Source organism: Lathyrus oleraceus, chromosome 1, assembly GCF_024323335.1.
Source record: "Lathyrus oleraceus cultivar Zhongwan6 chromosome 1, CAAS_Psat_ZW6_1.0, whole genome shotgun sequence".
NCBI lineage: Eukaryota > Viridiplantae > Streptophyta > Magnoliopsida > Fabales > Fabaceae > Lathyrus > Lathyrus oleraceus.
Window position 1 is genome coordinate 357273190 of NC_066579.1, and position 15990 is coordinate 357289179.

At 34.2% G+C, this 15990-nt stretch overlaps 1 protein-coding gene across 2 annotated transcripts; it reads left to right on the top strand.

Moving 5' to 3' along the window:
- Positions 1-2345: 2345 nt before the first annotated feature.
- Positions 2346-8263, top strand: LOC127136312 (dnaJ protein ERDJ2A). Of its 2 annotated transcripts, none has more exons than XM_051062900.1 (11): positions 2346-2410; positions 3001-3221; positions 3351-3446; positions 3604-3724; positions 3842-3948; positions 4342-4559; positions 4646-4823; positions 4919-5038; positions 5789-5875; positions 6569-6679; positions 7201-8263. In XM_051062900.1, the coding sequence occupies exons 2-11, from the start codon at positions 3036-3038 to the stop codon at positions 8029-8031; spliced, it is 2055 nt and encodes a 684-aa protein (XP_050918857.1). In that variant the 5' UTR covers positions 2346-2410; positions 3001-3035; the 3' UTR covers positions 8032-8263. The 2 variants fall into 2 exon arrangements, with proteins under 2 accessions (XP_050918857.1, XP_050918850.1); XM_051062893.1 differs by lacking the exon at positions 2346-2410 and adding an exon at positions 2417-2565.
- The last annotated feature ends 7727 nt before the right edge of the window (positions 8264-15990 follow it).

A 15990-nucleotide genomic window follows, 5' to 3' on the forward strand; every position in this document is an offset into this window, starting at 1 on the left:
TACAGTTGCATAAAATAAAATGCAAAAAAAATAGAACCATATATTTTATGTAGCCAAATAAACCATATATAATAAAATAAATCAATTAAAAAACATGATTAAATATGATTATATACCTGAACTATTAAAAATGTGAAGTCAATTGTGAATGCAAATAAAAGCCTCCACATTTTATGTTAGTTTTGGAACACATTATTTTTGTAAAAAAATACCATCCATTGATAGATACAGAATAACTGGTTGCCGCTAAAAGACCAATAATCAATCTATTCGAAAAATTAGGCATACCAAGGCCAATAATCAATCTAATATCCAACATTAATAAATAAAGATGTAGAAACTTTAAAGACATAGTCATATCCTTATCAGAAAAATAATCAAGGTTTTTCATGAGTTTGTCTTAAGATGATGATAGTAAAAATTCACAATGCTAGAATTGCAATAGATCTAAAACTGGTTTGTAATGTGTCATCTCTACAAAGTTTTTTGAAGTGGAGGGACAATCACACTGACAAATAAAACAAATTGAAAGAAACCTAATTTTAGAAGGATATAAAGGATATAATAAGATTATATTTATATAAAAAGAGGGAATACTCAATTTCTATCGATGAAAAGAAATTAGTGGACTACGCTCTTTAATGTAGTGTCTAATTTTCATTCTAAGTAAAAAAAATTTAACAAAAGACTCGCGGGCAAAATCCGCTCCATCCCATTTTTTAAGCGGGTTAATCGGGATAGACCAATTTAAAGCAATGAGCCGAAAACCTCAACCCACCCCGCTAAAAATGATGGGTCAAATGGACGGCTCCAACGAAACCGACCCATTTTTTCACCCTTAAATATTCATTATAATCACACAATTGATGCAACAAAATTAATGAATATCACATCAATAAAAATGATTCTAAAATAAATTAGAATGAAATTCTACCATTAAAGTTTAAATTAATTCATATTTTTAAAATATTTTGAATATTTTTCTCAATTTTTTTGAGTAATTAATGTCACAAAACCAACCTAATCAGCTTCCTCTACGATTCATATAAAATCTCATCCATCAACTGTGTTTTTTAATAAAAAATATTTGTTTATAAATATTAGCATCTTAAATATATTAAAGAATACCATATATTATTATGTGAGATTAAAATATAAACTACAACTTATTATTCATATATTTCAAGTAACACCATCTATTATCGTTTTGTAATTATGTAAGTTATTATATATATATATATATATATATATATATATATATATATATATGAAAAGTCAAATTACATATGAGGAGTGACACCAATCAAGAGTTATCTTCGCTAATATTAAAGAAGGGTAATGCTAACTTTTGGGACACAAGTTAAGAGATAAATATAAAAATAAATTTTTGGAAATTATATATTGAATTTATTAGAAACTTATAATTAATAATTTTATTTATTTTTTCAATACAAATTTTCTATTTGTGGGTTTCTTAACCTGTGCTATTCGGGCACAAGTTAGTAATATCCATTAAATAAATATTTTTGAAAATCAACTATTTAATTAAAATACATTATTATAGAGATCATTCGCATAAATTTTAAAACTAATTTATAGTAATTTTTTATGCAATCAAGATACACAAAGATTAAATCAAAAATATATTTTTATATAATGTTAATTTTGATGTCAATAGAAAATTATTATAGATTAATCACAAATTTTATACGTATGACTGAAATTAATTTTTGTTAATTTAAAAAAAAATTATTTGATTTGTAGAATAATTTTTTTTACTGGAATTTGTTAATTTTTGTTAATTTCAAAAAATATTTATTCAATTTGAAGTTATTAAACTAATATAATTGTTGGTGTAACTCTCCGGATATTATTTGATCTCTTCTCTTTATAATTATATATTCTTTATTTATAATAATTTAATAATTTAATTTTTAAAACATAGAATAAAATAAGTTAAAGAATAAAATTGTTTGAATGAAATTGATTTAATAGAATAATTTATTATAATTTCTATATAAGTCTTTATTTTTGTTAGAAGATAATATACACATTTATATAACATATATTTTGAAAAGTTTTTAATATAAAATCAGCTCATTCATGAAAAATGATTTGACCAACTTTTTTTATACAGAAAGATTATCAATTATTACTAATGAAAAAAATCTAGACTACATATCAATTAAAATAATTTTCTTGACTGAACCTTAAAAATTAACAAAAATATAATAATTTATACTAAAAAAAATATGCCAAGAAAAAGATTAAAAGATTATTTAGTCATGTTTTTAACAATAAATTAGTAAATATTAAAAAAGATACTGTACTATATAAGTAGAGAGAAAAGAGGTTTAATAGGCGAAAGACACATCACTATTCACCACTACTCGTCGACGCACACCAAAAGGTAAACAGTAACGTGACGCGTGACGTTGAAGTGAAAGTGTAGTAACATTACGTTTTTATTTACTATATTTAATTCCTTTTTCTTTCTCTTCTCCGATCTCATCACTTTCTCCTTCGATTTCAAACCTTCGTCATTCCAATTCTTGGAATCCCTAGGTTTTTTCTACTCTTTCAACTCTCATTTCTTCATCTCGATCTCCTTTATTTTACTCTTTCGCTTTCTTTTTGTTTCAATTTCGTTAACCCTTCCCTTTTCTGCGCGATTTCTTAATTGTTTGTACCTATCTGTTTTTCTATGTGATTCTGAATCATTCAAATTAATTTTGTAGTTTTTTTACGATTATTATTATTATTTAATTAACTGTAGCTGAATATGTAACTGAATATGTATATGCTGCTTTGTGTTGGTGTTTATGAATCTAATTTGATGATATAGGGGTTTCATATTTTTCTCAGTTTTTCTCAAGTTTTGTGTAGAAACCTAGATTGAGGTTTTCATTCATCAATTACTGGTTTTCTGATTAAAGTTTATGTTCATAGATTGTATTAGGAGTGGTAAGAATTAGCAACTGACTAGAGTTGGTTTTGTAGGTTCATCAATTGTTGGGTTCTGAAGGTTAGCAACGATGGCTGCTTCGGAGGAGACTAGTGCATTGTTCCCAATATTTATATTGACAATAATGGCCATCCCTATAATTCCTTATACAATAACTAAGTTATGTCGTGCGGCTTCTAAGAAATCAAAGAGTATTCACTGTCAGTGTAATGACTGCTCAAAATCAGGGAAGTACCGCAAATCGATATTTAAGAGGGTAAGATCAATTTCCCATGTCTGTGTTTTGATGGATTCAAGTTATTGCATGTTGTTTAGTTTCACTTGTGAAGATCTATAATGTAATTCTGATGTTTCCGCCATTTCTCTTGCTGATTTGGTTTTGCAGATTTCGAGTGTTTCAACATATAGTAACTTGACGTTATTACTACTTTGGGTGGTTATGATTATTCTGGTTTATTACATAAAGAATAAGAATACTGAGGTAAAAATCACAAGTTAAAAATGAAATTGGTGATTTCACGCTTGTGATTTGAATTTAGCATTGATGGTTGTTGTGTATATATTGTATAACATCTCACTTATTTGTTGAGTGTTGAAGTGGGACTTGCTCTGAGATTTCTCCTGTGAATTTTGTGTAGGTTGAGGTTTTTGATCCATTTAGTATTCTTGGATTAGAGCCTGGCGCAGCAGAGTCTGCAATAAAGAAAAAATATAGGAGACTTTCTATTCAGTACCATCCAGATAAAAATCCAGATCCAGGTGGAAGTCATTTCTGTTTTTTATTTCTCATAGTTGCAAACATATGTTTGCAAGAAAAGGGGGTTTCTGCAAAATTACCCATGTAAATAATGTTGTTTTTAATTCTTTTTGTTTCAGAGGCACACAAGTACTTTGTTGAGCATATTGCTAAGGCTTATCAAGCTCTGACTGATCCAGTAGCTCGTGAAAATTATGAAAAATACGGTCATCCTGATGGCAGACAGGTACTACAACTGAAATGTCATAAAAGTGATCAGTGTCTTGTTGCATTTTTATTTGTATTTGGAAAATATACAGTAGGCCACTGCCTTGTAGTTGGATTTGGGCTTTTGCCCAACCCTTTCCTTTCCCTATGATAGAATTCAGTTAGTGATAGTGAATTCATTTAGTTACAGTTAGGAATTCAGTTAATCACAGTTAGGAATTCAGTTAGAAGTTGTTACATGTAGCTGTACCATGTATTGTAGTCTTATGCAAATAAAAATTGAATACATAAGATTATCTCCTATCTGATTCGTTAAAATTCCCTCTCTTTCCTTTGTTTTCCTTTATTTTCTATTCATCTCGATTTCTAGTAGTTTATGTGCTGGTGGGATCTGTGGAATATTTTATGGCAGGGATTTCAAATGGGTATAGCTCTCCCTCAATTCCTGCTTAATATTGATGGGGCATCTGGTGGGATACTTTTGCTTTGGATTGTTGGTGTGTGCATTCTCTTGCCATTGGTCGTGGCTGTTGTCTATCTCTCGAGATCATCAAAGTATACTGGCAACTATGTGATGCATCAAACACTTTCCACTTACTATTACTTCATGAAGCCTTCTTTGGCCCCCAGGTGTGTTATTCTTTTTGGCAAGATTGAGAACCCACACCATCTATCTTGCATACTTTTTTGTTTATATGTGAATATTACACATTCAGCAAAGTCATGGATGTCTTCACAAAAGCTGCTGAATACATGGAAATTCCAGTTCGAAGGACCGATGATGAACCTCTTCAAAAGCTTTTTATGTTGGTAAGGAGTGAGTTGAATCTTGACCTCAAGAACATTAAACAGGAGCAAGCCAAGTTTTGGAAGCAACATCCTGCACTGGTTAAGGTATCTTATTGTACGGCCGGCTATGCCAAATAAAGTATTCTATTCTGATTTCAAATAGTCCTCTGTGTGCTCACATCTATGCTGTTTTCTTTTAGACGGAGCTGTTAGTTCAAGCTCAGTTGACTCGTGAATTTGCAACCTTGTCTCCATCTTTAGCAAGTGATTTCAGACGGATTTTGGAAACAGCACCTCGCCTGCTTGAAGAGTTAATGAAGGTGGGTGATTATTTGTTTTTTTCTTCTTGGTAGACTAGATTCATTGTTCATGCTTTCTTTATCATGCTGTCTTCACTGTGTTCTGTTAACAAACTTTAGAAACACTGAATCCTTAAATGTTGTCTGGAGATTAAACTTAAACCCAACTTAGACGAGTGTAATTTTATTAAGTTTTAGTCACTTGTCAAGATTTAATTTCGTGTAAGATGCAACAAACTAGAGGCCCGGTCAACAAAAAAAAAATCAAATGAATATGAATGAACTGATATGAACTTTTCTATTTTAGTCAGTGATGGATATCAGTTAATTCCTGAAGTGAATTTTGTTCAAGTAGTGGTAACTAATTTTAGATGTGTGGTTTATGTTATTGATATATTTATGCAAAAGAATGGTATATGTTTTGATATTCACCAACTCAATCACAAATGCCTTGGCAAACACTTGACTATATTTATGTAAAAGTAATAGACGGAACGGCACTTGTGATAAGCTATTCCTGTGGGTTTTTACATGGAATGTTTTGATAGCTGTTGGTATTTTCCTCATTCAAATACTGGGACTGCTGAAAATTCAAAAACTAAGATGATAACTACATTTATAATGAAACATGTTTGCACCCTATGATAATCAAGTTTTGCTTGTCATCAATCTCTTATGTGATGGATACATTATTTCTGTTTTTGTATTAGTATTTTGAACCCGTTATATTTGCATTTTCCTTGCTGTTTAATGCTCTAGTCTCTGTAAAAGATGGCAGTTATACCACGCAATGCTCAGGGACAAGGGTGGCTGAGACCTGCAATTGGTGTTGTTGAGCTTTCTCAATGTATCATCCAGGTACTGAATCTTAGTCAATGCAAAGCATTATAACTGAGTTATTTTAACTTCTCAATGTATCTAATTGGTTGTAACGAAAGTTCTATATATAATGACTGATGAATAATGTAATTATAAATTATAAATCAACATTTTCCTTTGTCTATGGTATAATTTATAATTACGTCTAATTTAATTGGAAAATACTCATGCACAAGTTCAATCTAGTTCCTCCATTCAATTCATAGTCTAATATTAAAGGAGAAGCTCTCATAAGATATGGGTATGCTATTTTACTTAATTGATTAATACAATTTCGATTTGTAAATACTGTTTAGAAGTGCCCACACTTGTTAAATGCTATCAATTTGTTTTTGGATGTTCTTCTCTAGCCCATTTTGATTCTTATTCTGATACCTTTTGGGTTATATGCTGCATAAGTGCTGCACATATTGATATGTTTTTATTTAAGGATGAAAGGCTGTCTGGTTGGTTTAATTTTATTTATATGGCATTAAGTTGTGCAATTTTCATTTTTGTTTGTTTGTTTCTTTGTTCAGCTAAGCCACTTAGCCGCTTATTTTACCAACTAATATTTTTGCTTTCTCTTTTTTTTTTTGGTTCCAACAAAATTTAGATGAGTAATATTTTTGCTTTCAGTATTTCAAAACAGTTTTAGTGAGTTTATATATTGATTTATGACTTCCTTTGCAGGCTGTTCCTCTCAGTGCTAGAAAGACTACTGGTGGATCACCCGAAGGCATTGCACCATTTTTGCAGCTGCCACATATTAATGAGACTGTTGTTAAGAAGGTGGCCCGTAAGGTGCGTGAACCGACTATACATATGGTTAAATATCCTGTTCTAATTGCTTGTTTTCATGCTATTTCTTGTGTAGTTACATCTCTAAAAATCTTGAGGGTTACCATGCAAACCATTTATGCACATTTTTCTATGGAATCCAATTGTAGCTAGTTAGCTACTAGTAGTATCCAGTTCAATATAAATTTATGCCCAGTGTTCTATAGCATTGGTACAGATATTCATCTTCGTTCTTTTTTTTTTTGAAAAGGAAAAAGAGAACATATTGGTTCATGTTAATGTTGTATATGATCTAGTGGCTGAATTATTAATTCTGTGAAACTGCTCTCTATCTCGTTTAATTATAAAAATAAAACTGCAGAGCTATCTCTGTTCTGTACATGTGGTTCGTATTGTGAATGTGACTGATGGTTATTTTAAATTTAAATGTTGGATTTCCATTTGATTTTTGTCATTGATTTCCAATTTGATCCCATGCCCATGAGTGTTGGAAGTTGGAACTAAGCATTTTCTTTCATATGCAGAAAGTAAGAACATTTCAGGAACTTTATGACATGGACTCACAGGAGCGAGCTGAGCTACTTACTCAAACAGCAGGGTTATCTTCTGATGAAGTGCAAGACGTTGAAATTGTACTGGATATGATGCCTTCCTTGACCCTTGACATAACTTGCGAGACTGAAGGAGAAGAGGGTATACAAGAAGGCGACATTGTTACTATCCATGCTTGGATTAATGTTAAAAGGGGTAACGGTCTGATTGCTGCCCTTCCCCATGCCCCATACTACCCATTTCACAAGGAAGAGAATTTCTGGTTTTTGCTTGCGGATTCTGTTTCGAACAATGTGTGGTTTTTTCAGAAGGTTAGTTTCATGGATGAAGGTGCTGCTGTAACGGCTGCTTCTAAGACAATTGCAGAATCTAAGGAGGGTTCCGGGGCAAGTCCGAAGGAGACCAGTAGGGCAGTTGCAGAAGCAGTGGATAAGGTGAAGGGGGGCTCTAGATTGGTAATGGGCAAGTTCCAGGCCCCATCTGAGGGTAACTATAATTTGACTTGCTATTGTTTGTGCGATTCTTGGTTGGGCTGTGACAGGAAGACTAATTTGAAGTTCAAAGTTTTGAAACGGACTCGGGCTGGCACTAGGGGCGCTGTTTTGGACGAGGGACCTATCATGGAGGATGGAGTTGAGGAGGAAGAGGACAATGAGGATGAAGAGTATGATGATGACTATGAGAGCGAGTATAGTGAAGATGAAGAAGATGATCAAAACTCAAAAAACAAGAATCAAGCTGCTAATGGAACTGGGAATAAAAAAGGCAAAGCTGTTGAAAGTTCAAGCTCTGATGAAGAATGAGAATTTTTTGTTTTTGTTTTTCCAAAGAATACTAGAACTATAATCTCATCTTTTTGTTCCTTTTGGGTGGTAGAATATGAATAGTAGCAGTAGTCTTATTTATCAGTTAGACTGCATTTATACTCAGACTTTTCTTCTTACCTTTATTCAGCTGTGATATCATGGTTAAAATGTCATTTTATCTTAACTTTTTAAGTTTGGAGGATGAGTTTAAAGATTAAATTTTGATTCAGTTCCAGTTTTCAACATTTTGAAGTTGTGTTGGCAAGTTTTAGTTGAGTGAGTCCTAGGCTCCTAGCATCAGAGTGGGCATATAATAACTTGCCCTCTACTATTTGCAGTTCTGTTTTTGTTTTTTGAATGATGCAAATTTTGAAGGATTGTTACATGATGATAAAGGTTTCAGTTATGGCTGATAACTAGGCCTTCGGTTTTGCATGATAAGGTGCAAGAATAACATCAATGTTCCGTAGCGTTTCTTATATGATGCTATGATGCTTTATTTAGTGAATGCAGTGGAATTATGAACTTCTAAATAGGGACTAAAAGAGGACATACATTGGTGGATTAAAAATGAATCTTGCCACATTTGAGGGAGCAAAAACGTATTCAACCCACATATCTCTGGGCAGGGACTAAAAGAGGACATACTTTGGTGGATTAAAAATGAATCTTGCCACATTTGAGGGAGCAAAAACATGTTCTCCTTCCACTCCATTATCTTTTTTATAAATTCAAACACTGAAACATAAATTTATTCCATTTCATTATATTCCATCCATCTAAATACAGTCTTAATTTCTATCACTATTAGTGATCACTTAATTCCTTATCAATTACCAATTTTAAAGGTTCTGTAACCTCTAACACAATATACCAATGTCGATTGCATGTGAATCCAGTAACATTGACGAATCCTGTAACATTGACTTAAAACGGTCATCACTATAAGTTTTTCTCCCTAACTTAAAATTATCTTCTGCATAGCCTCAATCCTTGGGCAAATTAACATCTTCACAAAAGTTCATTTATCATGTCTTGACCCGATACAATTGTTTCAATTACTCTTATGTAAAATAAGCGATTTCTTATTCAAAATGATCACCATGGTATAATATGATTAACACGATGAAATTCATAACAAGATAAAGAAGAAAAAGAAGAAATTTGACGATGTGACAATTCTTCCAAATTCGTATTATAGGAGAGTTAAAACTGAATTTAAGACTTTATCATTTGGATATAAATTGGTTGATGCAGGTATTTTGAATGAGCTAATAATGTACTGTTTTATTGCTTATGTTTAAGTCCATCCCAGCAATTACAAGTTGGTTGTACCTCAATGCTTGTAAAGGATGTCAAAATCTAAGGTTCCATGTATTTGGCTACCAATCACACAAAAAAATTCCATGCCAGGTCTTGTTGCTAGAAGGTATGGTGGCATCAACAACTTTGACACTTTCATCTTTCACTAATTTGCAACTTGGAACAACAGGAATGCATACTTTATTGCATCATTCCATCTCAAATCTTGATAGAATTTCCGATACTTTTGTTTATGTATGAAGATTCCATCATTGTCATGCTTCATCTCAATTCCCAAAAAGTATTTCATCCTTCCCAAGTCAGTCATGAAAGATTCTCTCTTTATTGATTGTTTGAAATCATCCATCATTTGAAGATCATTGATAGTGTAGATAAGGTCATCCACATACAAACTGACAATGAGAATCTTCCCTTCAATTTCATGTTTAACAAAAAAGAGTATGCTCATATGGAGATTTCCAAAACTTGTCAATACAGAGATATGAATCTATCTTACTATACCAGGACCTTGGAGCTTGTCTTGGGCCATAAAGTGCTTTCCTCAGCTTATACACCATTTTAGATTTGTCTTTGTAAACATCTTCAAATAGCTCAGGAAGACACTTTTTACATTTAGTTCAAACACACACCATCTTTGAGTTGCTATTACAACTACACACATAGGTGCAAAAACTTCATTAAAATCAATACATGCATTTGAGAAAATCCTTTTGCTACCAATCTGGCTTCCTTTTCATTGTACTTTGTTTTGTAAATCCACTTTACTCCAATGGTCTTTAGGCCTTTATGGGGTGTTGTAAGCTCCCAAGTATCATTCCTCTCTCTATTGACTCTATTTCAATCTCCATTGCTTTTCTCCACACCTCAAATATGACATCTTCCTCATAGCTAGTAGGATTCTCGTTCGAGCTAAAGACCGCAAGATTATGTAGTTGATCCTCCTCTTCATTTTCTAAGCTAGTGACACAATTATTAAGATACCTTGGAGGTTTTCTAATTCTATGAGTTGGCTTATTAGATTCTTTAGTGCTCTATACTCTTCCATAATTCTATTCATTTGGCCATCAACAAGTTCTTTAGTTGAATCTTTTATCACTCTTGGAGTTGCTACATTTGGTCTTTCTCGTGGTTCAACTTCACTTTCATCTTCTATTTGAACTTGTGAATCTTCAACGTTTGCTTCATCCTTTTTAATCCAATTCTAACACTTTGTTGTTAAACTGATATAAAATTTTCATATTATTTCAATCGTATATTACAAGGAGGGAATAGGTTATTATTTATATGCACAAAAAATTTATTTCTAATTATAACTAAATCAGAATAATTATAGCCAAATCATGGTAATTAACAATTAATAACTATATTCCTATTATAGTTCCTAAAATCTTGTTGACAACTAACGCCAACACTCCCCCTCAAGTTAGTGCATAGAGATCTCGAATGGCCAACTTGTCAAGTGCGTTGTAGAAGTCTCTGCTACATACAACTTTTGTGAGTATATCTGCTAATTAATCTTCAGATTTAACAAACGGGAATTGAATTATCTTGGTCTCCAAATTTTGCTTAATGAAGTGTCGATCTATTTCCATGTGTTTTATCCGATCATGTTGAACCAGATTATGAGCAATTTCAATTGCAGACTTGTTGTCACAAAAAAGATTCATCGCATTGTTCGGAGCAAAGCCAATTTCAATTAACAATCTTCAAAGTCAAAGAAGCTCACAAAGACCTTTAGCCATCCCTCGAAACTCTGCTTCATCACTTGATAATGCTAGAACATTTTGTTTCTTACTTTTCCATGTAACTAAATTTCCTCCAACAAAGGTAAAATAGTCTGAGGTGGATTTTCTGTTGGTGATATCTCCTGCCCGGTCAGCGTCTGTATAACCTTCAACTTGTACATGATTATTCTTTGTGACCATCAAGCCCTTTCCAGGCGAGGACTTCAAGTACCGCATGATTCGAATTACCGCGTCCATGTGATCTTTACTCGGGTTGTGCATAAATTGACTTACTGCACTTACCGCATGCGCTATATCAGGTCGTGTATGAGATAAGTAAATAAGTTTGCCAACCAATCTTTGGTACCTTCCTTTGTTTGTTGGCACTTGGTCTGGATATTCTCCAAGTTGGTGGTTCTGGACAATTGGAGTATCTACAGGTTTACAGTCTAGTAGCCCAACTTCTGATAAAAGATCTAGGATATATTTTCGTTGAGATAAAAAGATGCCTTTCTTCGACCTAGCAACTTCAATACCTAGAAAATATTTGAGCCCACCTAGATTTTTCATCTCAAATTCGGTTGCAAGTTGTTTTTGAAGTTTTGCTATTTCCTCATAGTCATCTCCTGTAATAATCATATCATCTACATACACAATCAAAGCTGTGACCTTACCTTGACGATGTTTCAGAAACAACGTATGATCTGCGTTGCTTTGTTGGAAGCCATATTTTTTCATTGCCAGGTTCAATCTCCCAAACCACGCTCTAGGAGATTGCTTCAAGCTGTACAAACTGCGTTGCAATTTACACACCACCTTAGTCTCATAATTTGTCATATGTTTGTGTAAAGCCTTTAGCCACTAATCTTGCTTTGTACCTTTCAATAGACCCATCAGTTTTGTACTTGATAGAGAAAACCCACTTACACCATACTGGTTTCTTTCCTTTTAGTAAAGGGACAAGAGTCCATGTCGCATTCTTGTTTAATGCCTCCATTTCTTCATTCATAGCTTGAACCCATCTAGGGTCTTCAATGGCCTCTTCAACGTTGATAAGTACATTGTATGAAGACAGCTCATTTGCAAATTTCTTAAGGGGTTCAGACAAGTCCTTCATAGAGGCATAATTAGCAATTGGATACCTTGATCTATGATCCTCTTCTTAAGGAGAGTAACGCTTCGGTGGTTTTCCCCGATTATGCCTGTGAGGTAATTCATAGCTAACAGAGATATCACCATTATTATTATTATTATGAGATATATGAGATTTTACCTCAATGATATTCTCAGGAGATGGATCGTTGAGTCCTGGAGAGGGGGGAATTCCGATACTTCAACTTCAGGACTCATATGGTCTGTTTGAGTTTGACAAGAATCACCAAAAACTTCAGTTGAAGGTATATCAATATCTTTGAACCAGTCAAATGTCGACCAATTCGACTCTTCTTCTGGTGTCTCCCCCTGAAGAGAAGAATTGGGTGATACAAATGAGTAGAAATGGTCAAATTCCAAGAATGTAACATCCATAGTTACATAAATGCGTCGAGTGATAGGGTCATAGCAACGATACCCTTTCTGGTGTACACCATATCCCAAAAACAGGCAGTGAATGACACACGAATCAAGCTTTGTACGCTGGTTTTTATGTAGGTGAACAAACGCAACACACCCAAAGACTCGAGGTGGCAGCATTTGTATTGTAGGCAGCGGTACAAATGTGGACAAGGTCTGCAGTGGAGTTTTAAATTCAAGGACCTTCGATGGCATCCGATTGATGAGATATACTGCTGTAGTAACATCGTCAGTCCAATGGTGGTGAGGCACATGGGCTTCATGTAAAAGAGCACGAGCGGTTTCAAGAATATGGCGATTTTTTCGTTCTGCAACACCATTTTGTTGTGGGGTTTGTGAACACGTGGTTTCGTGAATAAGTCCGTGTTTTTTGAAATACTCATGGAATTGATGATTTACAAACTCCCCACCATTATCAGAGCGAAGGATCTTAATTTTCTTTGAATATTGAGTTTGAATCATTTTATGGAATTGTTGAAATATGTGTATCACTTCATTTTTTTGTTTCAACAAATAAATCCAAGTCATTCGATTGTTTCTTGGATAAATCCAGAGCCAAAGTAAGACTTGCTCCATTTTATTGTTTCTTGGATAATGCATGTGATGCACTCGGCCTACACTAAAATCCTCCATATAGTAAAGTTCCCCTCTCTTAGTACCACGCCCAATGATCTCCTTCGTGAGAATATCCTGAAGGAAACAAAAAAATGGATAAATCAGCACAACACAATTCAAGTCTTTTGTAACTTGACTCACAGACAACAACTCATGAGGTAGAGAGGGAACAAGTAGTGTATTTGAAAGCGAAAGGGCTGGTGATAACATCACAGTTCCAGCCCCTGTTACCGGCGATAAACCACCATTTGCGTTGGCAATACTTGAGCGTCGAGGGGTTGAACGTTCAGAAAAATCAGCAGCATTGAACGTCATATGATCGGTAGCTCCGGAATCAAGTATTCATGCATTAGAGTCATCATCATGATTAGAGCAAATCAGAATATTACCTTCAGTGGTGTGGGAACTTGATTTTGGAATGAGGGAAAGATGGGGTTCGACAGTAGCCACTGCAGCTTTTCCCGGATTGCTATCAGTTGTATCGTGACGCTTTCGAGTCTGAAAATCTGTCCACCAGTCTGGATATCCATGAAGCTTAAAGCAGGTCTCTCTAGTATGTTTGTTACCTCCACAATGAGAGCACTTAGTGCCATTAGATGGTTCTTTATGTTTGGATTGAGAAAGTATCTTACTGCTATGTAATTTGAGACCCTTAGATGCAAGAACTGCTCCAGATAATTCATTGGAGTTGTCTGTCATCACTGCCTGACGAAGAGCTTCCCTCCTAACATGTGCATATGCTTGCTCCACTGTTGGAAATAGTTTCATTTGTAAAACATCGCTTCTGATATTATCTAAGCGGTCATCAAGTCCATCCAAAAACACATACACTCGTTCTTCTTGGATAAGTGTATTGTAGTGTTGGATATCAACTTGACATGTCATCGGATTTGGACGACGAAAATCTATCTCACGCCAAAGTCCTTGGAGATCGTTATAATATTTTTCAAGAGAACCACCGGCTTGTTTAAGACGTGTCACCCGTCGCCGAAGGTCATACACCTGGGAGGTGTCACTTCCATCAAAGTATGTGGTCGCAATTGCATCCCACACCAGCTTGGCAGTGGAGAAGCGAATAAAGTTGCTGATTAGAGAAGAGTCCATTGAGTTGAATATCCATCCCTTAACAATCGCGTTGTCAGTCCGCCAACGTCGAAACGTAGGATCTGTTTGAGGGGGTTGCGGGAGATCTCCATTGATATATCCTAGTTTGTCTTTGCCCGAGATATACATCTCGACCACCTGGGGCCAAAGGGGATAGTTGTTGCCATCTAAGTTAATGCCAATCGGTGCCCCCGTATGGTCAGAGCCAATTTGTGATGGGGTAGATGCACAGTTCAGAACTTCCATCATTTTCGTCGTCAATTCAGCAAGAATGGAAGACGAGGTAACCTCATCGGAGTTTGAATCCGAGTCAGCCATGGAAGAAGGACGGAAAGTGTTACCGTAGGTCAGGATTAAGACCTGGCGGCTGATACCATGTTAAACTGATATAAAACTTTCATATTATTTCAATCGTATATTACAAGGAGGGAATAGGTTATATTTATATACACAGAAAACCTATTTCTAATTATAACTAAATCAGAATAATTATAGCCAAATCATGGTAATTAACAATTAATAACTATATTATTATTATAGTTCCTAAAATCTTGTTGACAACTAACGCCAACATTTGCTTCTTCAAACACGACATCTCTGCCGATGATGACTTTTCTTTCAACTGGTTCACACAACTTATATGATTTATATTCCTCACTAACACCAAGATTCACATATTGCACACTTTTTCCATCCGATTTCTTTGTTTGTGTCAGGAACATGAGCATAACCACACAACAAAACACTCTAAAGCAATGTACTGATGGATTTGTTCCACTCCAACATTCTTCATGGGTTATGTTTTTTTTTACTGAAAATATAGGACTTCTATTCATGACATAGTGACCCATCTTACTGCATGAGACCATATTCACGAGAGTCCTATTTTTTCCTTTCAAATATTCTATTTTGATGTGGAGTATGTGCAGTGGTTGAATGTATCTTGATCCCTTGCAAGCTACAAAATTCATTGAAAAGATTTGATGTAAATTCTCCCCCTCTGTCAGTTATGTGACAATGAATCAAACAAATGGATTCCCTTTCAACCAATGTCTCAAATCGTTAGAAGACATCAAATGAACTTGACTTTTCTTTTAAAAATAAACCCAAATCTTTCTATTAAAATCATTTGTGAAGGTAATGAAATACTTGTTTTGTCCAAATAACTCAAGTTTTATAGGTGATCGGGAAAATAGCAAGTGTACTATTTTGCCTGTTATAGTAATAATGGGGAAAATCCCCGAATGTCGATCTCAAGGACTGCACGTAGTATTGAGTTTAAATTATCATTCAATTAAACAAAAAGTATTAATTTGGGTTTTTGAGTGTAAAAAGAAAATAACAAAGCAATAAGAAAATAAGGGTTTATGGAGAAAAAGGAACAATGTCAGGGAAGGTGTAACATTTATCCCTGTAATAACTCTGAGTTACTATTGCATCAACAAATATCAATTACTACCAGTTCTCAAGGGTATTTTCTCCCAAGTCCTTGGTGAGAAAACCTTTAATCAATCTACCCTTATTCCTATGTCCATATCCAATGAGGGTGAAGTTAAGCTGTATAATATCAAGAATGCTCTGGTTCATACAGGGTATCCCTAGTCCTAGGTGATATCTA